The 25,862-nt window shown below is 40.6% G+C and overlaps 2 protein-coding genes and 1 non-coding gene across 3 annotated transcripts; 2 read left to right on the top strand and 1 right to left on the bottom strand.

Annotated features, from left to right (window-relative positions):
• The first annotated feature begins 2,517 nt into the window (after positions 1–2,517).
• LOC134306517 (maternal embryonic leucine zipper kinase-like) lies at positions 2,518–6,890 on the top strand. The gene is made up of 15 exons (XM_062990351.1): positions 2,518–2,668; positions 3,534–3,581; positions 3,663–3,811; positions 3,865–4,017; positions 4,125–4,242; positions 4,344–4,429; positions 4,547–4,663; positions 4,753–4,896; positions 4,983–5,051; positions 5,305–5,397; positions 5,604–5,702; positions 5,878–5,946; positions 6,039–6,137; positions 6,258–6,467; positions 6,583–6,890. The coding sequence occupies exons 1-14, from the start codon at positions 2,518–2,520 to the stop codon at positions 6,390–6,392; spliced, it is 1,530 nt and encodes a 509-aa protein (XP_062846421.1). The 3' UTR covers positions 6,393–6,467; positions 6,583–6,890.
• Positions 6,891–11,441: 4,551 nt separating this feature from the next.
• On the top strand, positions 11,442–11,513 carry trnaq-uug (transfer RNA glutamine (anticodon UUG)). The gene has a single exon. It is a non-coding gene; the product is annotated as a tRNA-Gln (tRNA).
• Positions 11,514–23,715: 12,202 nt separating this feature from the next.
• LOC134306516 (maternal embryonic leucine zipper kinase-like) lies at positions 23,716–25,801 on the bottom strand (the record flags this gene model as incomplete). Its single annotated transcript, XM_062990350.1, has 8 exons — positions 23,716–24,008; positions 24,275–24,361; positions 24,482–24,580; positions 24,673–24,741; positions 24,917–25,015; positions 25,209–25,301; positions 25,550–25,618; positions 25,705–25,801. Coding segments are annotated over 8 exons (631 nt in total), but the record flags the coding sequence as incomplete, so codon positions are not given.
• Positions 25,802–25,862: the final 61 nt, after the last annotated feature.

The following is a 25,862-nucleotide window of genomic DNA, read 5'->3' as shown; positions in this document are numbered from 1 at the left end:
TGATTTTCCCTGTAAGTTTAAGTGCCACTGATATTGCTTGAGCTTCTGCTGAGAAAATCGAGCTCTCTTTATGTAGCCCCATACTTTGTGAAATTCTATTTGTTGTTACTGCAGCTGAAACCTGGTTTGGGGATTTGGAGTCGTCCGTGTATATTTCTGCATGTGATGGGTGTTTTCCTCTTATATTTGGGTAGTTGCTTAAGTATATGTTTGGATGGGTGTTTTGTTTTTTATTTATTGTTAAGTCCATAATTATTTGAGGTTTGATGATGTCCCACAGGGGAAGAGAAGTTTTATAGCCACTGGTAATATCATTTATATCCAGATTTGTTTCCTCTAGGAGCTTTTTAATTCGCATTCTTGTTAAGTTCTCAATAAGTTTTGATCTGTATACAATACTGGAACTCTTTGGTGTGAAAACATCTCTGTAAGCCAGGTTTTGGGGATTGCCTTTGAGCATAACAGAGCTAGTAACAAGGAGCTAGCAACACAGACCTAGAAACATGGAACTAAATAACATAGAGCTAGTAACACAGAGCTACAAACAAAGAACTAGCATAACAGAGCTAGAAAGAAGGAGCTAGCTAGTAACAAGGCAAGAATAGTTCCCAACTACTGTTCTCCAGCTCCCCTCTTATATAGGGGCAGCTGGAGCTAATTACACAAGAAACGGCAACAATATAATAGTGTTGACCCCAATGATATGTTGCGTGGCATTTAAAAACCCGATACACACTTTTTCCACTTTTGACCACAGGGGGCGCACTTCCACACACACTTTATACGCACACACACTTTTCTCCGGTTGACCTACCCCGTAGGGACCAGTGTTGGGGGTAACACGGTATAAAGTAATGCCTTACAGTAATGTGATTACTGAATAATAAATACTAAATAAATAAAATAAATAAATGGAATTTGTTTGTAGATGTGATTCCAGTATACAGTATTTGTTTGGGTTTTAGAATGTAAAGTGAAAGTAAAGTAATGAGGAACGAGATTACATTTTCCAGGATGTAATGAGTAATAAGAGTAATGGATTTTTTTTTGAGTAACTACCCCAACACTGGTGGGGACCTGGGGCTATTTCAATGAAACTTTGTCAGATAACTTAAATTAAGGCTTTCTATTGGTTGAAATGCTTGTGCCTGTGGGAACTTTGATTCAGGTCCCCACCGTGCAACAGGTCCCCACTGGTTTGGTGTGCAATCAGGTGGCAGTCCCCACCAGGATATATAAACAAGTACACATTATACACACACGTAATACACACACCTTATACACACAGGGTTTGTCATGGTATGGGGTGTGTCAGTACCAAGGTGTGTCATGGTATGGGGGTGTGTCAGTACCAGTACCAGTACCAAGGTGTGTCATGGTATGGGGGTGTGTCAGTACCAGTACCAAGATGTGTCATGGTCTGGGGTGTGTCAGTACCAGGGTGTGTCATGGTATGGGGGTGTGTCAGTACCAGTACCAGTACCAAGATGTGTCATGGTATGAGGTGTGTCAGTACCAGGATGAGTCATGGTATGGGGTGTGTCAGTACCAAGGTGTGTCATGGTATGGGGGTGTGTCAATACCAGTACCAGTACCAAGATGTGTCATGGTATGAGGTGTGTCAGTACCAGGATGAGTCATGGTATGGGGGTGTGTCAGTACCAAGGTGTGTCATGGTATGGGGGTGTGTCAATACCAGTACCAAGATGTGTCATGGTCTGGGGTGTGTCAGTACCAGGGTGTGTCATGGTATGGGGTGTGTCAGTACCAGGGTGTGTCATGGTATGGGGGTGTGTCAGTACCAGGGTGTGTCTTGGTATGGGGTGTGTCAGTACCAGGGTGTGTCATGGTATGGGGTGTGTCAGTACCAGGGTGTGTCATGGTATGGGGTGTGTCAGTACCATTACCAGGGTGTGTCATGGTATGGGGGGGTGTCACTACCAGTACCAGGGTGTGTCATGGTATGGGGGTGTGTCAGTACCAGGGTGTGTCATGGTATGGGGGTGTGTCAGTACCAGGGTGTGTCATGGTATGGGGTGTGTCAGTACCAGAGTGTGTCATGGTATGGGGTGTGTCAGTACCAGGGTGTGTCATGGTATGGGGTGTGTCAGTACCAGAGTGTGTCATGGTATGGGGTGTGTCAGTACCAGGGTGTGTCATGGTATGGGGTGTGTCAGTACCAGAGTGTGTCATGGTATGGGGTGTGTCAGTACCAGGGTGTGTCATGGTATGGGGTGTGTCAGTACCAGGGTGTGTCACACACACACTTATACCTAGGGTAACCCGTTACCCCCAGGACATGGGGAGAACATGCAAACTCCACCCAGGAATCAAACCCAGGACCCTCCAGAAGCCGTCCCACAGTGGAAATCAAGTCAGTATATGTGCAGTCACATGAATCCAGTCATGCCCATATATGGTAAAGGTAAATTCACTCTGCTCCCTCGGAACGCTGTGACATCACAATGTGGACCTGTGCTCTTCAGGAGCAGCATTTAGATTTTCTCCTCATTTACGATGGCTGCTTCTCTGAGACAGAGGTTTCTGCGTGTGCTGTGTTGCGGGGCGCCTCCCTGGGCATCCTCCGGGGGTGACCCAGGTCACGGGGGAGGCACGGGGGCCCAGGAAGCGCTCCTGATGGAGGGGTTTCTGTTTAAGAGGACCAGGAGTGTGTTTAAAACCTGGAACAGGTCTGTACACTGATGCTTAGTGTATATATTAGGATTTCTATATACATACACTTAATTTTATATATATATATATATATATATATATACTGTATATATATATATATATATATATATGTATATATATACAGTATATATACAATTAATATTATACAGTATATTTACACTCTATTATATTTATACACTCAATTTTATATATATGTATATATGATGTGTTTGATCTCTGCAGGCGGTGGTTCATCATACAGAACAATCAGCTTCTCTACAAGAAGAGGTTTAAGGTAGGTCACATGACTTTACATGATCTAAATCAGCTCTCTCCTGGACTCTGTGAAATACCCATAATGCACCCATAATGCGGCCGTATGCCCCTCATCATTTGGGTGCATCACAGCGGACTTCTGTGCCGGGCTGCATCCCAAACCGCCCCCCGTTGTGTTTAAGTCTGGGACGATTTCACCGGTGTTTATATCATCGACTGTATAAATAAGAAGGTTTTATGTTCTATTCCCCCAGCGTGGGACTGTGAGGCAAGTAGACGGGCGTGGATCAGCGCCATTCAGAACCTGACTGAGAGAGAAGAAGAAACAGTCGAGAGCGAGGTGAATTATCATTACCACTATACTCCGGGAGGGGAGGGGTTCAGTTCTCGTCTCTGTAACACCAGTTTAATCCGTCTAAATCAGCAGGAATCAGACGGGTACGAGAATGATTTAGAATCAGATTCCTCGAGCGAGCAGACAGACTCCCAGGGACCACAAGTGTCTTCTGAAGCTCCAGGTAACCTTAACACCACCACGTTCGAGCCCGACACTATTAAACTCTAGTGACTCTTGGGGTTTGTAGGTGGGATCAGTTCTGGAGAAGTCATCTGTGATGCTCCCAAGAACAAGGGTGAGTACGCCGGTCTTTATATGGACCCTTATTTTTGGTCCACATAACACATAAGCATCATTGGTGATACTTGTGTTGAAGATGTTGAAGGAGAAACCACCAACGGAGAAGGTCAAGAGGAAAAGACGACCGACACGAACCCGGACAGCCAATACACCCTTGGAGAGCTGCTGGGAAAGGAAGACTGCGGTTCAGTCTATGAAGGAGACCATAAGGCAGATGGGAACCAGGTGAGTATCAGTTTGCTGTGTTGATCCTCCCCTGGATCCTCCTATGGCTCCAGATACCTGTGACGACCTACCAGGACCATTTTGGGTCAGGAGGACCGCTGAGTACCACCCTGGCCCCTGGATTCCTCTTAGCCCCAGACATGAACCCAATTGAGCATCTGTGGGACCTCCTCAATGGCCGTGTTGGCTCTACGGATCCTCCCCTGGTTCCTCCCTTGACTCCAGATACCTGTGACGACCTTCTGAAGAGGCCAAACAAGAGGCCAAGAAGAGCAATCAGTAATAATAATAACATGTCTCTTGTGGGCAGCAGGTTGAGGTGCCATGCACTGTACCCGAGACCATCGACATCTCAGAACGAACATCACGTGTGGTTGAGGACGTCTCTGAGCTGCACAAGTGCTATGAGGTTTACAAAACCATTGGATCAGGTAACTGGTACCACTTTCAGTGATCTCTCTGCCTTTGTGTAACACAGATGTGCATCTTTTGAAACCTGACTTAATATTTTTTTAATTCAATCGTTCTTCAGGTGGTTATGCGACGGTCAAGCTCGGCAGGCACATTCAGACTCAAGAGCCAGTGGCCATCAAGATCCTGGAGAAGAAAGAGCTCGGGGTTAGTTTCAGCAAAACTGTCTGTTAAAGACGGACGTGTCTCAGTTTCCAAACGTTTGTTTCTCCTAATTCTGATCTGAAAAGTCATAAAACTGTTCCTGTTTCCTCCCCATTGCAGGATGAGTTGTCTGATTTGAGGATCGAGATTGAAGCCCTGAAGAACCTCAAGCATCAGCACGTGTGCCGCTTGTACCAAGTCATGGAGACTGCTGACCAGATCTACATGGTGCTTGAGGTACCATCAGTGGTTGGAAACTATCAGATTTGATTTAATCTCTGGATTTATAATGATTTGCTGCTCACATGACTCGCTCTCTCCTCCAGTTTTGTCCGGGTGGAGATCTGTTCGACCACATCGATAATAACAACAGGTTGTCGGAGGAGGAGACGCGCAGGATCTTCCGTCAGATCGTCTTGGCGCTGGCGTACATCCACAGCCAGGGATACGCCCACCGTGACCTTAAGCCAGTGCGTCAGCCAAACGATTTCCACTTATACTTTGTGCTCTTTCTTTGTTAGTGCTTGAACATGACGTGTTTTATTTTGACTCTCAGGAAAACATGATGCTGGATGAGAAGAACAACATCAAGCTCATCGACTTTGGGCTCTGTGCCAAACCAGAGGTTCGTGTCTCTACTAAGACTGTAGTGTATACTTAAATCAAGCGTGCCATTCAGAGAGTCTAGTAAGGTGGTGTGTTTACCCCCATCCATCATGCTTTAATGAAGCCTTGCACACATGGTGTCCACAATTAGTTTCAGTGATCAGTTAGATGAACAGGACGTCACAGAGCCATGCTGGTTCAGTTTGTGTGCTGTGTTGCAGATGCGAGTCAACAGTTGGACCTTCGGTTGATAGAATTCTGTTTTGTTGTAGGGTGGATTGGGTACTGCTCTGATTGAGGGCTGTGGAACCCCTCCCTACTTGGCACCAGAAATCATTGATGCGCAACCCTATCATGGTGCAGAGGTAGGTTTGATTGGGGTGTGTCCCCAGGTTATTCCTGATAAACTTCAATTGAAAAGTCTCCAAATCCAAGGTGTTCAGTCCCCTATGTAGCCCCATTCATGAGTTATTCTATGAGGTCTGGATGAGGGGACTGACCAGGGTAAAGCATGTTTAAAAAAGACAATGAATATGTGTGTGTGTGTGTGTGTGTGTGTGTGTGTGTTTAGGCAGATGTTTGGAGCTTGGGTGTTGTCCTATATGACATGCTGTGTGGCTACCTCCCGTTCGATGGTGACAACTTTGTGGAACTCCATGAACAAATCACTGTAAGTCTTGGAACTACAATGAAACACCATTGGCATACACGTCTTGTTACGATTATGAAACAGAATCCATTATTTAATGCTCAGCAGCATGTTAAACACACAGTAAAAGTAACAGTAACGGCTTGTGGTGATGTTCTTTGATCAGATGTGATTGTTTTGCTCTGTGTTTCCTCAGAAAGGACATTTTGACACTCCTGACTGGCTGTCTCCTGGTTCTGTACTGCTGATTAAGGAAATGCTGCAGGTGTGTGTTTATGGTGTGTTTAATGTGAGCAAAGTGGGTGTGTGTTTCTCTGTGGGCTTCATCACCTGAAGTTCTTGTATCTTGTCCTGTAGGTGGTTCCAGAGCGGCGCATAAAGGTGGAGCATCTGCTGGATCATGAGTGGGTAATGAAGCAGTACAGCAGCCCTGTGGAATGGCACAGCACATGCCAGGTACAACATCCACCCTCGACGTAGTACAGTGACATGATGGAGATCCACTGTACATAAGATTGTATCTTTATTATCTTACATACTCATATATTTGTGTCTGTGTGTGTGTTTGTGTCTCAGCTGGATCATCTACATGAGGAGAGCATCACCGAGATGGCTGTGATGTTCAGACAGTCCAACCAAAGCACCAAGCAGCTGGTGTCTGAGATACATTTCAGTACTTGTATCTGCATCAACACAGATGCCAAAATGTAGATACATATTTATTAATATTGAGGTTCTTGTGCTTCGTCTAAAAGAGATAGCTGAGCGGATGTGTAAGAAATCCAGGTAACATTTCCACAATCAGTGTATTTTACCTGATAAACGCTGCTCTACATGCTCATCTGTCCAAACACTACAGCTTCTGGAATGTTCTTACACCTCTTCTTGTTTTATTTAACAGGAGACGTTGTTGTCGCATCAAGGAGGGACGATGGTGGCGCCATCCAATCAGGACACGTTACATCTCAATTTCACATTTCAATGATTATTGCAGCTGTTTCTCTCTAACCCATCCTCTCTCTCTCTCTTCTTTTACCAGAACGATGCATTTTGGGTATCTGTGTGTGACTGGTTAGAGGAACTCCACTGAGGTGCCGCCCTTGTTGATCCACACAGCTGTATGAGAAGTGTAGAACATGGATGACCAGGATCAACAAGACTTAAAATCTTATACAATTAAATGTAAAATAAATAAACTCACTGAATATATGAAGGTGCATGAATGTTCATGTTCACAATAGCTGATTATTTCTTCATTGTTTTGTGTATAATGTCAGTAATATGACGTCAAAGGCGGCACAACGTTTCCCGACATGTTCCAGAACATTGAACTCAGCAGTGAAGATACAGACCTTCTGTCAGTTACTCATAGCAGCCTGAGATCGTTACCCTAAAACTTAATGAACTCATGTCTCCTAAAAGAGAGAGTACACTATTAATAACCTTTTTAAAATACAGTGTATCACAAAAGTGAGTACACCCCTCACATTTCTGCAGATATTTAAGTATATCTTTTCATGGGACAACACTGACAAAATGACACTTTGACACAATGAAAAGTAGTCTGTGTGCAGCTTATATAACAGTGTAAATTTATTCTTCCCTCAAAATAACTCAATATACAGCCATTAATGTCTAAACCACCGGCAACAAAAGTGAGTACACCCCTTAGTGAAAGTTCCTGAAATGTCAATATTTTGTGTGGCCACCATTATTTCCCAGAACTGCCTTAACTCTCCTGGGCATGGAGTTTACCAGAGCTTCACAGGTTGCCACTGGAATGCTTTTCCACTCCTCCATGACGACATCACAGAGCTGGCGGATATTCGAGACTTTGCGCTCCTCCACCTTCCGCTTGAGGATGCCCCAAAGATGTTCTATTGGGTTTAGGTCTGGAGACATGCTTGGCCAGTCCATCACCTTTACCCTCAGCCTCTTCAATAAAGCAGTGGTCGTCTTAGAGGTGTGTTTGGGGTCATTATCATGCTGGAACACTGCCCTGCGACCCAGTTTCCGGAGGGAGGGGATCATGCTCTGCTCAGTATTTCACAGTACATATTGGAGTTCATGTGTCCCTCAATGAAATGTAACTCCCCAACACCTGCTGCACTCATGCAGCCCCAGACCATGGCATTCCCACCACCATGCTTGACTGTAGGCATGACACACTTATCTTTGTACTCCTCACCTGATTGCCGCCACACATGCTTGAGACCATCTGAACCAAACAAATTAATCTTGGTCTCATCAGACCATAGGACATGGTTCCAGTAATCCATGTCCTTTGTTGACATGTCTTCAGCAAACTGTTTGCGGGCTTTCTTGTGTAGAGACTTCAGAAGAGGCTTCCTTCTGGGGTGATGGCCATGCAGACCAATTTGATGTAGTGTGCGGCGTATGGTCTGAGCACTGACAGGCTGACCCCCCACCTTTTCAATCTCTGCAGCAATGCTGACAGCACTCCTGCGCCTATCTTTCAAAGACAGCAGTTGGATGTGACGCTGAGCACGTGCACTCAGCTTCTTTGGACGACCAACGCGAGGTCTGTTCTGAGTGGACCCTGCTCTTTTAAAACGCTGGATGATCTTGGCCACTGTGCTGCAGCTCAGTTTCAGGGTGTTGGCAATCTTCTTGTAGCCTTGGCCATCTTCATGTAGCGCAACAATTCGTCTTTTAAGATCCTCAGAGAGTTCTTTGCCATGAGGTGCCATGTTGGAACTTTCAGTGACCAGTATGAGAGAGTGTGAGAGCTGTACTACTAAATTGAACACACCTGCTCCCTATGCACACCTGAGACCTAGTAACACTAACAAATCACATGACATTTTGGAGGGAAAATGACAAGCAGTGCTCAATTTGGACATTTAGGGGTGTAGTCTCTTAGGGGTGTACTCACTTTTGTTGCCGGTGGTTTAGACATTAATGGCTGTATATTGAGTTATTTTGAGGGAAGAATAAATTTACACTGTTATATAAGCTGCACACAGACTACTTTTCATTGTGTCAAAGTGTCATTTTGTCAGTGTTGTCCCATGAAAAGATATACTTAAATATCTGCAGAAATGTGAGGGGTGTACTCACTTTTGTGATACACTGTACATGAGGTCCAGGAACAAAATGCAAAATACACTATATTACCAAAAGTATTCACTCACCCATCCAAATCATTGAATTCAGGTGTTCTAATTACTTCCATGGCCACATGTGTATAAAACCAAGCACCTCGGCATGTAGACTGCTTCTACAAACATATGTGAAAGAATGGGTCGCTCTCAGGAGCTCAGTGAATTCCAGCGTGGTACCATGATGCCACCTGTGCAACAAGTCCAGTCGTGAAATTTCCTCACTACTAAATATTCCACAGTCGACTGTCATTGGTATTATAACAAAGTGGAAGCGATTGGAAACAAGTGGTACCATGTAAAATGACAGAGCGGGGTCAGCGGATGCTGAGGCACATAGTGCACAGAGGTTGCCAACTTTCTTTAGAGTCGATCGGTACAGACCTCCAAACTTCATGTGGCCTTCAGATTACCTCAAGAACAGAGTGTAGAGCTTCATGTAATGGGTTTCCATGGCCGAGCAGCTGCATCCAAGCCTTACATCACCAAGTGCATGGTCTAAACCATGGGGTGCCGTCTGGCTTTGTCAGGGGTGCTGTCAAAAATATTCTGATAGTGATGGGTCGTTCTCGAACGATCCGATTCTATTGAACGGCTCTTTAAAATGAACAAAAGGAACTGAGTCGCGCCTCTGGGAGCCGCTATATATATTTTTATTTCTGCGCAGTTCTTAGCGGCTGTAATCCACCCAGTCTGCTTCGCATCAGTACAGGGAATTAATCAGTCATAATAAGAGCTGTTTATTGTCCAAATTCAAATTCGAAAACAGAGAGCAGCGAGCGAGCGAGACACACACAGAGAGAGAGAGAGACACACACACACAAACTGATCGTTATTACTACCTCATTACTGTAAATATTATAATTTGTATTGTTATTATTTTGCACTGTTTTTTAAATATTTTATTCTATTTTATATTTTTTTGCACAAGTAACTGTTTTGTATATATTTGTTCTTTTTTTATTGTTATTTTTATTATTTTTCTGTAACTTGCTTTGGCAATACGAATGTCCTTATTTGTCATGCCAATAAAGCTTTTTTTGAGTTGAGAGAGCCATAACCGAGCTACAGAGAGAACATGCAGAAAAGAAGCAGTGCTCTTAGTATAATGACAAATAATTGAGAAATAAACTATAAACTTGTTTAATTATGTTAAATCTGATTCGTTCATGGCGTGAACTGAGCTTTTCAAGCCTAACTTACATCAAGAACAAGTACAGGGAGCGACTGAGGGCTCTGGACCAGGAGCTCCATTTCTGCCTCTCATCCATCCCTGCCAGAATAGGGCGATTGTGTGCATCATCCCAGGCTCAGGTTTCCCATTAAAAGTAAGTCACGTTTCAGGAGTCTGGCTCGGCCCCTTAGTTCCAGTGAAAGAAACTCTTAATGCTCCAGCATACCAAGAGATTTTGGACAATTTCATGCTCTCAACTTTGTGGGAACAGTTTGGGGATGGCCCCTTCCTGTTCCAACATGACTGCGCACCAGTGCACAAAGCGAGATCCATAAAGATGAATAAAAGACCTTTTGGATGAATTAGAGTGGAGACTGCGAGCCATGCCTTCTCGTCCAACATCAGTGTCTGACCTCACAAATGCGCTTCTGGAAGAATGGTCAAAAATTCCCATAAACACTCCTAAACCTTCCCAGAAGTGTTGAAGCTGTTATAGCTGCAAAGGATGGGCCGACATTATATTAAATTAAATGGGACCTCACTCAAGTTCATATGCGTGTGAAGGCAGACGAGCGAATATTTTTGGCAATATAGTGTAGTTTTCATAGGACAAACATTTAAGAACCTACAAAACCTCTTAGATGTGTATTAAGAAAGTCTGAACATAAGAAATGAGTAGACAGTGATGTCTGAAGTAGGACTGAGATCTCAGATCATTAAAATAACATGAAACTAATTACGGGTTACAAAAGGTTTTTGTTTCTGCCATGCAGCTGGTTGAATGGAGTTAGTGTAGAATTATGTACAAAGATCTAAAGAGAACAGATGAACTGGCTGGTTAGCTCAGTTGGTTAGAGCATGGTGCTAATAACACCAAGGTTGCGGTTAACTATTAAAGGTAGCATGGCTGAGAGTCAGGTAAGCATGTGCTGTGTATCAGGACTTTCTAACCTGAGTAATTTAATCACTGAAAGTAAGAATACCACCCTGTTCTTCTACCATCTTTAATTCTGGCTTCATTTCACCTAATGAACATGGCATGACCTTTATAAATGATTACAATCAATTTTGTCAATGGCAAAAATAAATAAATAAATAAAAAGAGAACTGCTGTGTAATTTAGTGAATTCTTGCACTGCACATGGCAGAAGACTAAAATAAATTTAGACCGTGTAGAATAAAAGTATTAGGAAAGTATGAGGTTACAGCATCAGCTTTTATTTATTCTTAAAAGAAAAATACATGAACCTCAGTCATCTCACACGAAGATCTGTTCTGCTCAACAACAGTAAAGCTCTCCATCGTTTCTGTGTGGCAGCTCCATAACTGAAGGGCTGTCAGTGTCAAGTGCCGCTCCATCCCAAAATATAATCGCAAATCATTGTTTACAGCGCCATCAAACAGCCAACTTGCTCTTAAATGACTAATTATTAACTTTTGGGCTTAAGTAAAACCTCACTGCGTGGTTCCATGGTGTAATGGTTAGCACTCTGGACTTTGAATCCAGTGATCCCAGTTCAAATCTCGGTGGAACCTGGCTTTATTTAGGTAAAAACACTCTTATCAATGATGAGTAGAGAATAGTGTTCCACATGTGACTGTTCTATGCCAAATTGTAACACCAAAAGGCAAATCATTGTCATTGATTCACCATTTGCTGAGTAAATAAAGCCAAAAAGGAAAATACACACACACAAAACTTCAGACTTTACTTTTACATCTCAGATTTTTTAAACTTACGTGATTTATATAATTCTGAGCTAATTTAGAAGTTTTCAGTCAGTAAATAAAAGTAATTTTAGTTAAACATTGCCACCCAGGTATCAAAATAACTATTCCACTGTTAAACTGCACCGAGTTAAGTTTACCCAGCTAACACAGAACGTTCCCGTAACGTTAGATTTTGGTTCCCCTATGGTTATTTTTAGGGAACCATCCCATAACGTTATGGGAACGTTCTATTTTCGTTTAAAAAATTAGCGCTGTTCCCGGAACGTTCCGGGAACTATGAAACCTAACGTTCTCTCATGTTTTTATGAAAACTAACAGAGAACGTTATCTAAAAGTTGCCTTAAGGTTTTCTTTCTTATGTGTTTAAAGTAACGTTCCAGTAACGTTCCCGGAAGGTTTTCTTATGATCTTTAAAGTTTTTTGGTAGGAACTTACCAAAAAAACAGCCTTTTGCTTGGGACGGTCCATGTAGATCAACCTTTACTTACAAGTACCAACTATAAAACTATGAAACCTAACGTTCTCTCATGGTTTTATGAGAACTAACAGAGAACGTTAGGTAAAGCTTGTATAAGGTTTTATTTCTTATGTGTATAAAGTATCGTTCCAGTAACGTTCACGGAAGGTTTCTAAGTTAACCCAGCTAGCACAATCATCTGGCCCAGTTCCCACTTTTCTATCGGCACAGTCGGCCGAGTGTCAGAATCGGCCAGAATCAATGTAGCCAGATCCGGCCCAGTTGTTACCACAGCTGGGTTTGGCTGGTGCTCGTAGAAACGCGTGCGCGCCGACGCTGGTTGTCCGGCTGTGGCCCAGCGTCCAGTCTCTGATTCAGCGGCGGCAGAACGAGCGTCACCATAGCAACAGTGCGACGCGAGCCGTTGAAGAAGAGGAATCGTTCGTTCGTGTGAGGTAAATAAACATTTAATCTTAACAACTTTTTACTTAGTAAAATGTAAGCAGAAAGTATATTAATGAGTTTTGGATTAAGATAGAGAACAATTTGGAAATGGAAACTGTTAGGTAATGTTATCTAGTTAGTTTCAGGTTAACTGGTAGTCTGAACTGAAACACTTCAGGTAACGTTAGCTAAAAGGCTAACAGTTTCTAGCATTAGACAACAGCTGCTAAATAATTAAAGTTCATTGAATACTGTGGATAACGTAAACTTAAAAGCTACAATAAGCAACAAGAACAACAACAACAATAATAGTAATACAATAATAAGCAACAGACGACCTACCATCTCTGACTACATCCACAAGGTGGACCAACAAAGCAGGTGTGTATAATTTAAGAGTGGACAGTGAGTGGACACGGTATTTGAAAACTCCAGCAGCGATGCTGTGTCTGATCCAGTCATATAAGCACAACACACAGTAACACACCACCAACCACATCAGTGTCACTGCAGTGCTGAGAATGATCCACCACCTAAATAGTACCTGCTCTGAGGTGGTCATGTGGAGGTCCTGACTATTGAAGAATAAAGTAAAAGGGGGCTAACAAAGTATGCAGAGTAACTGATGGACGACAGTGGAACTGTAGAGCTACAAAGTGCACCTATAGATAGATAACTTTATTAATCCCATAGAGAAAGTCAGTAAATGGTTAGTAAACTATATGGTTAGTGGAGCTGATAGAAAAAGAGTATACATACAAGGAGGTGGTTTTAATGTTATGGCTGATCGTATATAATTTTATAACCCAAAGATTGTCCCTTGTATTTTTTGTAGATATTCAAGTGTCCACTACCATCACTGAGCCACATTTGCTTATTCACCTCTCATACATGAGTAAAAACTATGAACACTACTCTGCAGCATCTAACATCCAGTGTAGATCATCAGCCAAGGTCACAAGATCCAGCAAGAAGGTTCTGGGTTCGATCCCCAGGTGGGGCGGTCTGGGTCATTTCTGTGTTGTTTGCATGTTCTCCCCATGTCCGCATAGGTTTCATCCGGGTGCTCCGGCTCCATCCCACAGTCCAAAGATATGCAAGTGAGGTGAATTGGAGACACTAAATTGTTCATGACTGTGTTTGATATAACCTTGAGAACTGATGAATCTTGTGTTATGAGTAACTACCGTTCCTGTCATGAATGTAATCAAAGTGTAAAACATGAGGTTAAAATCCTAATAAACAAACAAACAGTACTTCTTTATATTGTATATATATATACAGTGTATCACAAAAGTGAGTACACCCCTCACATTTCTGCAAATATTTCATTATAGCTTTTCATGGGACAACACTATAGACATGAAACTTGGATATAACTTCGAGTAGTCAGTGTACAGCTTGTATAGCAGTGTAGATTTACTGTCTTCTGAAAATAACTCAACACACAGCCATTAATGTCTAAATAGCTGGCAACATAAGTGAGTACACCCTACAGTGAACATGTCCAAATTGTGCCCAAATGTGTCGTTGTCCCTCCCTGGTGTCATGTGTCAAGGTCCCAGGTGTAAATGGGGAGCAGGGCTGTTAAATTTGGTGTTTTGGGTACAATTCTCTCATACTGGCCACTGGATATTCAACATGGCACCTCATGGCAAAGAACTCTCTGAGGATGTGAGAAATAGAATTGTTGCTCTCCACAAAGATGGCCTGGGCTATAAGAAGATTGCTAACACCCTGAAACTGAGCTACAGCATGGTGGCCAAAATCATACAGCGGTTTTCCAGGACATGTTCCACTCTGAACAGGTTTTGCCAGGGTCGACCAAAGAAGTTGAGTCCACGTGTTCGGCGTCATATCCAGAGGTTGGCTTTAAAAAATAGACACATGAGTGCTGCCAGCATTGCTGCAGAGGTTGAAGACGTGGGAGGTCAGCCTGTCAGTGCTCAGACCATACGCCGCACACTGCATCAACTCGGTCTGCATGGTCGTCATCCCAGAAGGAAGCTGACGCACAAGAAAGCCCGCAAACAGTTTGCTGAAGACAAGCAGTCCAAGAACATGGATTACTGGAATGCCCTGTGGTCTGACGAGACCAAGATAAACTTGTTTGGCTCAGATGGTGTCCAGCATGTGTGGCGGCGCCCTGGTGAGAAGTACCAAGACAACTGTATCTTGCCTACAGTCAAGCATGGTGGTGGTAGCATCATGGTCTTGGGCTGCATGAGTGTTGCTGGCACTGGGGAGCTGCAGTTCATTGAGGGAAACATGAATTCCAACATGTACTGTGACATTCAGAAACAGAGCATGATCCCCTCCCTTCGAAAACTGGGCCTTATGGCAGTTTTCCAACAGGATAACGACCCCAAACACAACCTCCAAGATGACAACTGCCTTGCTGAGGAAGCTGAAGGTAAAGGTGATGGACTAAACCCAATTGAGCACCTGTGGCGCATCCTCAAGTGGAAGGTGGAGGAGTTCAAGGTGTCTAACATCCACCAGCTCCGTGATGTCATCATGGAGGAGTGGAAGAGGATTCCAGTAGCAACCTGTGCAGCTCTGGTGAATTCCATGCCCAGGAGGGTTAAGGCAGTGCTGGATAATAATGGTGGTCACACAAAATATTGACACTTTGGGCACAATTTGGACATGTTCACTGAGGGGTGTACTCACTTATGTTGCAGCTATTTAGACATTAATGGCTGTGTGTTGAGTTATTTTCAGAAGACAGTAAATCTACACTGCTATACAAGTTGTACACTGACTACTCTAAGTTATATCCAAGTTTCATGTCTATAGTGTTGTCCCATGAAAAGATATAATAAAATATTTGCAGAAATGTGAGGGGTGTACTCACTTTCGTGATACACTGTTTATATGGGAATATGAGTTTTTTAGCCATATCGCCCAGCCCTACTGGAAGTGATGCTTAATGTAATGGACATTTAATAACATTTGTACCTTAAATTTCCTGAGTGTCTGCAAAACAAAAGTGTTCTTTTGTATCGCGAGTGATATTTTTTAAAGGCCATATTGCCCACCCCTAGTGTTGTGTGCATACTGCACACTTCTGTACTGAAAGCGCTGCGTACTTCCTCCAATCTAGTACAGACTCTGTTAGTATGCAACTCTGGATGCAGCTAATGTTTCTCTCCAGTGTGAATGCCCTGGTGTCTTTTAAGAGCACTCTTTGTATTAAAGCTCTTCCCACATTGTGAGCACTGATACGGTTTCTCTCCACTGTGAATGCGCTGGTGGATTTTGAGCTCACTCTGTCTAGTAAAACTCTTTTCACATTGTGAGCACTGATACGGTTTCTCTCCAGTGTGAATGCGCTGGTGGATTTTGATATGACTCTTTTGATTAAAACTCTTCCCACACTGTGAGCACTGATATGGTTTCTCTCCAGTGTGAATGCGCTGGTGTATTTTAACCACACTCTTTGTATTAAAACTCTTTCCACACTGTGAACACTGATACGGTTTCTCTCCAGTGTGAATGCGCTGGTGGGTTATGAGATCACTCTTTGTAATAAAACCCTTACCACACTGTGAGCACTGAAACGTTTTCTCTCCAGTGTGAATGTGCTGGTGTCTTTTGAGATTACTCTGTTGATTAAAACTCTTTCCACACTGTGAACACTGATATGGTTTCTCTCCAGAGTGAATGTGCTGGTGTTTTTTCAAATCACTCTTTGTATTAAAACCCCTTCCACACTGTGAGCACTGATATGGTTTCTCTCCACTGTGAATGTGCTGGTGTGTTTTGAAATGAGTCTGTTGATTAAAACTTTTCCCACAGAGTGAGCACTGATACGGTTTCTCTCCAGTGTGAATGCGCTGGTGTATTTTGAGCTCACACTTTGTATTAAAACTCTTTCCACATTGTGAGCACTGATATGGTTTCTCTCCAGTGTGAATGCGCTGGTGTGTTTTGAGCTTACTCTGTGTATTAAAACGCTTCCCACACTGTGAGCACTGATATGGTTTTTCGCCAGTGTGAATGCGCTGGTGTTTTTTTAGATCACTCTGTCTATTAAAACGTTTCCCACACTGTGAGCACTGATATGGTTTCTCTCCAGTGTGAATGCGCTGGTGTATTTTGAGCTCACTCTGTCTAAGAAAACTCTTCCCACATTGTGAGCACTGATACGGTTGCTCTGCAGTGTGAATGCGCTGGTGTTTTTTAAGATCACCCTGTGTAATAAAACTCTTTTCACACTGTGAGCACTGATATGGTTTCTCTCCTGTGTGAATGCGCTGGTGTATTTTGAGATGACACTGGAACCTGAACCTCTTTCCACACTGTGAGCACTGATACAGTTTCTCTCCAGTGTGAATGCGCTGGTGTATTTTGAGATGACACTGGAACTTGAAGCTCTTCCCACACTGTGAGCAGACGTTTCCTTCTTCCTGTGTGGGACTGAGAGAGGTGTTAATGCTGACAGTACCAGCGGACGTTTGCTGATTACTGGAGCTTCTGGTGGGCGTCAGATCCTCATGTTCAGTCTTAATCTTCACCAGAGTCTCATATTTAACATGGTTGCAGCTCTTGATGTGATTGTGGAGCTGATTTTGGGTTGTAGAGGAACGTGGACACGAGGAGCAGCAGAAATCCTTGTTCAGTTCTGAAGCACAAAATAATTAAATACATTTATAACATTATAAATAATTAGGGCTGTCAAACGATTAAAATTTTTAATCGCGATTAATCTCAGAATTTCATATAGTTAATCGCGATTAATCGCATTAAAAAAAATCTGTGTAAATGTTATAGAAAACAAGGATTTTTAAGTGAAATGTTACAATTAAAATGGTGAACACATTTTATGCTAAATGTACTAATGTTAAAAACTGCTGGGACAAGAGAAAACTGTAAGGGAGTTTTATTCACTCACATACTAGGTAGTAATACTATCCAATGGTTTGATGGACGTTTCTACACGAAGTGAGTGTGTTTTGACCCTTTGGGGCTTCCATAGTTCATGGACAACGTGCTTGACTCAGCTGTCCGGTATTCTTTACCGTAACAGAATAAGTTAATAAAGTGTTCTGCTCCCGACAACTTGTGAATATAGCGTGTATTTATTTCTTTATTATGCAAGTGCAGATGCTACGACGCTCTTTTACATTTTGTTAACAAACCGCAAATGAAAAACGGTGACATGTCCGACATTAAAACGTTTGTTCTACCAGTCAAGTCTCAACATGAACTAGAATTTGCGTTAATGGCACTATTTATCTTAATCGCGTTAAATTGAGATTGCGTTAATGCGTTATTATCGCGTTAACTTCGACAGCCCTATAAATAATCAATACATTTATAACATTATAAATAATCAAATACATTTATAACATTATAAATAATCAAATACATTTATAATATTATAAATAATCAAGTATATTTATAATATTATAAATAATCAAATACGTTTATAACATTATAAATAATCAAATACATTTATAATATTATAAATAATCAAATACATTTATAACATTATAAATATTCAAATACATTTATAACATTATAAATAATCAAATACATTTAAAACATTATAAATAATCAAATACATTTATAATATTATAAATAATCAAATACATTTATAACATTATAAATAATCAAATACATTTAAAACATTATAAATAATCAAATATATTTATAACATTATAAATAATAATATACATTTATAACATTATAAATAATCAAATACATTTATAACATTATAAATAATTAAATACATTTATAACATTATAAATAATAAAATACATTTATAACATTATAAATAATCAAATACATTTATAACATTATAAATAATAAAATACATTTATAACATTATAAATAATCAAATACATTTATAATATTATAAATAATCAAATACATTTATAACATTATAAATAATCAAACACATTTATAACATTATAAATAATCAAATACATTTATAACATTATAATCAAATACATTTATAACATTATAAATAATCAAATACATTTATAACATTATAAATAATCAAATACATTTATAACATTATAAATAATCAAATACATTTATAACATTATAAATAATCAAATACATTTATAACATTGTAAATAATCAAGTACATTTATAACATTATAAATAATAAATACATTTATAACATTATAAATAATCAATTACATTTATAACATTATAAATAATCAAATACATTTATAACATTATAAATAATCAAATACATTTATAACATTATAATCAAATACATTTATAACATTATAAATAATCAAATACATTTATAACATTATAAATAATCATATACATTTATAACATTATAAATAATAAATACTGTTAGTAATTGTTAAACTGAGATCTGATGCTAAAGTCCTGTAACGTGATTCATCCTGCATTCATCATTTCCTGCTCACACTGATCTGCATGAGCACAATACAAGCTTTCACTGTATGATGCTTCATCCCAGGTTCCTCTGATTCTATTCAATCCAAATCTTATTTTACTCAAGATAAAAAATATCTTACTGAGTTCATCTTTATCTTCAGGTTCTTCCTTCTTCACAGGCTTCATCTGGAAACCTCCACACTGTTGGTCCTCTGGGGTGAGGTGTTCCTCAGAGGTGACGTGTTCCACAGGGATTAAAGATCCTTCACCTGAAATTCATCAATATGTGAAGAAGAAACTCAACAACTGGAGGAAACTGAAGGTTGTGGGTTTAGTTACCACAAATAAATACTACTTAGATTTAATCCAGACTGGAAGTATCAGCACTTCTACACAGGACAGTACGGTACAGTACAGGTTCTAATCCCACTATCCACATTCTCTTATTATTTCTACTATACTAACCACACTGTACTGCACTAACATGGCAAATTGCTCCACATTTACTTACAGAAGTAACTTCCATCTTCTTCCTCCTCCTTTTTTATTAGTTTCTCTTGGAATCCTTCATTTTGTAGATCTATGGGGGTGACGTGTCCCTCTTCTGCTGACTGCATTATTAAAAGAGCTGACAGGCAGACAGACAGATAGACAAATGTACTTTATTCCCTATTAAAGAGAAATCCAGGAAAATTCTTTCAGACTGTTTTAACTGTTTATTTTTAATGCTGTGAGGCTGTAAACAGGGTGAAAATGTTGAAACTATTGTGGGACTGAGCAGCATCAGACAAAAAAGACTTCTAATAGAACTTTTTGGGTTGGTTTCACAGACGGGGATTAAGCCTAGTCCTAGACTACACAGCATTTTGAATGGAGATTCTCTATTTAAAGCTAAATGTAGTCCTGGACTATAAGCCTTAATCCCTGTCTGGGAAACAAGCCTTTGAGTTTGGTGGAAGTGGTTTTGTGGCCCAAAGTGAAATGATTAAGTCTGATGTTCTTTACATCTAGTTTCTCATCCACTCCCAATAACAGTGCTGTACTAATACTTTTAACTTTTACTATAAACCTGTAAAACAACCTGTAAACAAAGCTACAAGAACTCGCTGTTTGTATCAAACATTAAACACTGTAAACAAAGCTGAAAATGTGACGCGTTTATATCAAAATGTTAGATTTAATAATGAATAAACTCTGAATCCGTTACAATCCACTGATTCATCGGTTCAATGAATCGGTTCATCAGTACTGAATCATGTGTGATGCTAACAGTTAGCGGAGCAGCTAATAGTTTGTGTGTTTAAATAAAACTGAAGTTAAAGCTCCTCAAATCCTCACAGTGATGTTTTATTATAAACTCTAGTTTTATTATTAATTAGAATGTGGTTATAATTAAATATAAGGGTTATAATTAAATACATATTTTACTTACAGATGAGGCTCTACAGTACAAACACAGCAGCTTCTTGTTCTTCTTATGATGTTTAATGGCGGTTGGCAGAACAACTTAAGACGCACCAGCGCCACCAACTGGACTGGAGTTGAACAGCAGCTTAGCAGTAAAACATCTCCATTAGCCCTGTATCTCTCAGCTACAGTGTTGGGGGGAACGCGGTACAGTCACGTGATTACTTTTTATCTGTAACGAAGTCATGTAACGCGTTACAGTTACATATTTGTAATGACATTACAGTTACTGTGATGAGGGATGAGTCGTTCGCGAACGAACCGATTCTATTGAACGACTCTTTTGAAATGAACTAAAAGAACCGAGTCGCTCCTCTAGTATAAGGACAAATAATTAAGGAATAAACTCGTTTAATGATGTTAAATCTGATTGGTTCATGGCGTGTATGTTTTAAAGCAGAAACAAACACAGGTACATCTCTGCACAAGAGAGGATTTTTCTGAAACTAAATAAATAAAGTAAATAAATGGAATTTGTTTGTAGATGTGATTCCAGTATACAGTATTTGTTTGGGTTTTAGAATGTAACGTGAAAGTAAAGTAATGAGGAACGAGATTACATTTTCCAGGATGTAATGAGTAAAGTAATCCCATTACAATTTTAGTTAAGTAATGAGTAATGAGTAATGGATTACTTTTTTGAGTAACTACCCCAACACTGCTCAGGTAGCTTTAGAGAAGACTACAGTCAGTCCTAGACGTTCTTCCAAGCAGTTTCTCTAATGTCATGTTTTCTTTTCCAACTCACACCTTCACACCAGTAGAAGCTTAAAAATAACAATACAAACCAACTAGTCTATAAGCACAAGAGGATTCATCTTTACAGACGGTGCTGTTTATGGTTTTACATTTTAAAACATGCTTTTCTTCACTAGGATTCATATGAACTGGGTTTTATGCACTAGAAGATGGTGGGATAATTAAACGTAAATATGAGTATTTCTTTTAACAAAGGAGTTTAGCTACCACTAATTTGATCTACGTATAGATAAACACAAAGAACAAAGACTCATGATGATAGAACAATGCAACACTGTTCAGTCCACAGCCCTCCATTCACACCTTCTCATGTACATTCTGGTGGAGGACGGTTCATTATTTGCTAAGTGGAAATCATCTAAAGACTAGAATTTTGGAGTGTAGACCTAGAAGTGTTAAAGTAAGAGGCTATTCATTTATGAAAACTTTGCAAACACCATAAAGACCAGGGTAGAATTCTTCCACTTGAAAGTAAAAGTTGTTCTGTGTTTATTAAAGTAGATTAAAACTAAACTCCTTTGTTAAAAGAAATACTCATATTTACATTTAATTATCCCACCATCTTCTAGTGCATAAAACCCAGTTCATATAAATCCTAATACAGACTGCACTGAAATTACATTCAAAAATAAATAAATACTATTGTGGTAGTTCAGGTGTTTTCTTATCATGGAGGTGATCAATTGACCAAGACCAGTTGAGAGGTCGGGAGACAAGTGTTTCTTTATTGATGAATAAATGTATTTGTTAAACTGTAAATTCCATCTGAGTCCTCTGTGTGATGAGAGTTTGGTTTTGAATCCGATGTCAGCAAATGTGTCCATGGTTGTTAAATGTGACTAAACTGACGGTCCATGTATTTGTATGTATGCTTGAGCTGGAGTGACAATAGAAAGTGGATGTAAAGGACTGGGTGGGTAATAATTCAAAATAGTTCTTCACGTAACCTGAAATTCTATTCATAAATCATAAGAGAATAAAAAGACTAAATTGTTAATAAAGAAGATTGGAGAGGAGAAGAAAACAGGAGAGGAAAGAACAGAAAAGAGCAGAAGTGAAATTTAGAGCTTTTAGTATTTAAAGTGTTACTATTAAATGTTCTTTAATGAGATCTAAAAGGATTATAAAAAATTAATAAAACGACTAATGGTTTAATGATAAAATATTACTAGCTGTAATACCAATGTAAACAAAATACATCACAAAAAAGTATCAATCGGAATGTAAAATGAAAGTATATTATTATTAATAATAAAAGATTCACTAGTAGTACTGATCAATCATTTGCCATTTCAACAATATCTGTGACACCCTGGATTCTGGGCTAGTTTCAGCTTCAGGGTTGATTTTAGACCAGACATTAGGCTGGATAATTCTGCTGAACCTGGCAACTCTCACGATTTTCCCGCCAAATTGGGCTTGTTTAAAAAATTCAGTCATGGTTGAAAATTGGGCTACTTTCAAAATGTGTCATGGCTGTCTAAAAGCTTTCATTGCAAACCGTACAAAATGTTTTTAATGAGGATTTGGGCTCACATACCTATGAACAAGGTCTGCTAGTTTTAGCATGTGAAGGGTGGGTTTAGACAGACTTATGCCTTGTTCACACTACACGACTTTTGTCCTGATTTGCCGGCTCGGTAGCAACTCAGTGTTTGCTCGGAGATCGAAACTCTCACAATCGCTATGTGTGAACACTAAGCGGCTCCAAATCGGCTCCGGACCGAATCGAGATTTCTAGCATGTCAGATATCTGCATCTGAGTTGGCCGACTGGCAATGACTGCTATATCGAACAGTGAGGGGAGGAGTGTGAGGGGAAATGCAGGGGAGGAGTGTAAAAAGATGGGACAGGGGCGTAATATAGTTTATATCAGAATACATCAGCACACACACAAGTTTTAAAGTATTTCTGACCTGATCGTTTTCTACAAAACACCCACGCTGCACTGCAAAAAATATTTATTAACCTCCAACTTACTATAGAACAATCCAAGCCAAATCCACTCAGATTCATTTATTTTTCCTCTTTTATTTTACGCTGCACATCAGCGCACAAACTTTGATCGCTCACTACTTGTTTACGTGCATTTTTGGACATTTTCGTAACAAAACGTAGTTTGGGATACCACAGAAGCTCGCCCGCGATTCCAGTTGGTGATAGATTGTGTAGTGTGTGACCCCCTATGGCCGATCAGTCGTGTAGTGTGAACTTGGCATTAGTCTCCAGATTGGAAGCACGTTTGAAAAAAGCGGACGAGATCTTTTGACCTTGTTGAAATAAACAATCCTTGTGATGTCCCCCTCTTGTGGCCCTTTTGTAGAATTGTAATGAAATAATATGAGTTGAGAGACATGAGTTTATAAAGTTTTAGGGTAACGATCTCAGGCTGCTCTGAGTGAGCTGACAGTAGGTCTGTATCTTCACTGCTGAGTTTAATGTTCTGTAACATGTCAGGAAACGTTGTGTTGCTATTGTAAAAATGAACATCCATGCACCTTCATATATTCAGTGAGTTTATTTATTTATTATTTAATGTAATAAGATTTTGATGCTTGTTGATCCTGGTCATCCATGTTCTACACTTCTCATACAGCTGTGTGAATCAACAAGGGCGGCACCTCAGTGGAGTTCATCTAACCAGTCACACACAGATACCCAAAATGCATCGTTCTGGTAAAAAAAGAGAGAGAGGATGGGTTAGAGAGAAACATCTGCAACAATCATTGAAATGTGGAATTGAGATGTAACGTTTCCTGATTGGATGGTGCCACCATCGTCCCTCCTTGTCACACCGACGGTGTCTCCTGCTAAATAAAACAAGAAGAGGTGTAAGAACATTCCAGAAGCTGTAGTGTTTGGACAGATGAGCATGTAGAGCAGCGTTTATCAGGTAAAATACACTGATTGTGGAAATGTTACTATTTCTTACACGTCCGCTCAGCTACACACTGGACTACTGCGCTGCTTCCTTCTCAAGAGCAAAAGATACGTAGCTGTGGTCTGATCACTAATAAATATGTGTCTACATTTTAGCATCTGTGTTGATGCAGATACAAGTACTGAAATGTACCTCAGACACCAGCTGCTTCATGCTTTGGTTGGACTGTCTGAACATCACAGCCATCTCAGTGATGCTTTCTTCATCTAGATGATCCAGCTGAGACACAAAAACACACACAGACACAAATATATGAGTATGTAGGATAATAAAGATACAATCTTCTGTACGGTGGATCTCCATCATGTCACTGTACTACGTCTAGGGTGGATGTTGTACCGGACATGTGCTGTGCCATTCCACAGGGCTGCTGTACCCCTTCATTACCCACTCATGATCCAGCAGATGCTCCACCTTTATGCGCCGCTCTGGAACCACCTACAGGACAAGATACAAGAACTTCAGGTGATGAAGCCCACAGAGAAACACACACCCACTTTGCTCACATTAAACACACCATAAACACACACCTGCAGCATTTCCTTAATCAGCAGTACAGAACCAGGAGATAGCCAGTCAGGAGTGTCAAAATGTCCTTTCTGAGGAAACACAGAGCAAAACAATCACATCTGATCAAAGGACATCGCCACAAGCCGTTACTGTTACTTTTACTGTATGTTTAACATGCTGCTGATCATTAAATAATGGATTCAATTTCATAATCGTAACAAGACGTGTATGCCAATGGTGTTTCATTGTAGTTCCAAGACTTACAGTGATTTGTTCATGGAGCTCCACAAAGTTGTCACCATCGAACGGGAGGTAGCCACACAGCATGTCATATAGGACAACACCCAAGCTCCAAACATCTGCCTAAAACACACACACACACACACATATTCATTGTCTTTTTTAACCATGCTTTACCCTGGTCAGTCCCCTCATCCAGACCTCATAGAATAACTCATGAATGGGGCTACAGAGGGGACTGAACACCTTGGATTTGGAGACTTTTCAATTGAAGTTTATCAGGAATAACCTGGGGACACACCCCACACAAACCTACCTCTGCACCAAGATAGGGTTGCGCATCAATGATTTCTGGTGCCAAGTAGGGAGGGGTTCCACAGCCCTCAATCAGAGCAGTACCCAATCCACCCTACAACAAAACAGATTTCTATCAACCAAAGGTCCAACTGTTGACTCGCATCTGCAACACAGCACACAAACTGAACCAGCATGGCTCTGTGACGTCCTGTTCATCTAACTGATCACTGAAACTAATTGTGGACACCATGTGTGCAAGGCTTTAGCATGATGGATGGGGGTAAGCACACCACCTTACTAGACTCTCTGAATGGCACGCTTGATTTAAGTATACACTACAGTCTTAGGAGAGACACGAACCTCTGGTTTGGCACAGAGACCAAAGTCGATGAGCTTGATGTTGTTCTTCTCATCCAGCATCATGTTTTCCTGAGAGTCAAAATAAAACACGTCATGTCCAAGCACTAACAAAGAAAGAGCACAAAGTATAAGTGGAAATCGTTTGGCTGACGCACTGGCTTAAGGTCACGGTGGGCGTATCCCTGGCTGTGGACGTAGGCCAGCGCCGAGACGATCTGACGGAAGATCCTGCGCGTCTCCTCCTCCGACAACCTGTCGTTATTATCGATGTGGTCGAACAGATCTCCACCCGGACAAAACTGGAGGAGAGAGC

This window comes from Trichomycterus rosablanca, unplaced genomic scaffold (assembly GCF_030014385.1).
Source record: "Trichomycterus rosablanca isolate fTriRos1 unplaced genomic scaffold, fTriRos1.hap1 scaffold_202, whole genome shotgun sequence".
Classification (NCBI taxonomy): Eukaryota; Metazoa; Chordata; class Actinopteri; order Siluriformes; family Trichomycteridae; genus Trichomycterus; species Trichomycterus rosablanca.
Note: the sequence above shows the minus strand (reverse complement) of the source record. Positions and strands in the feature narration are given on the sequence as shown.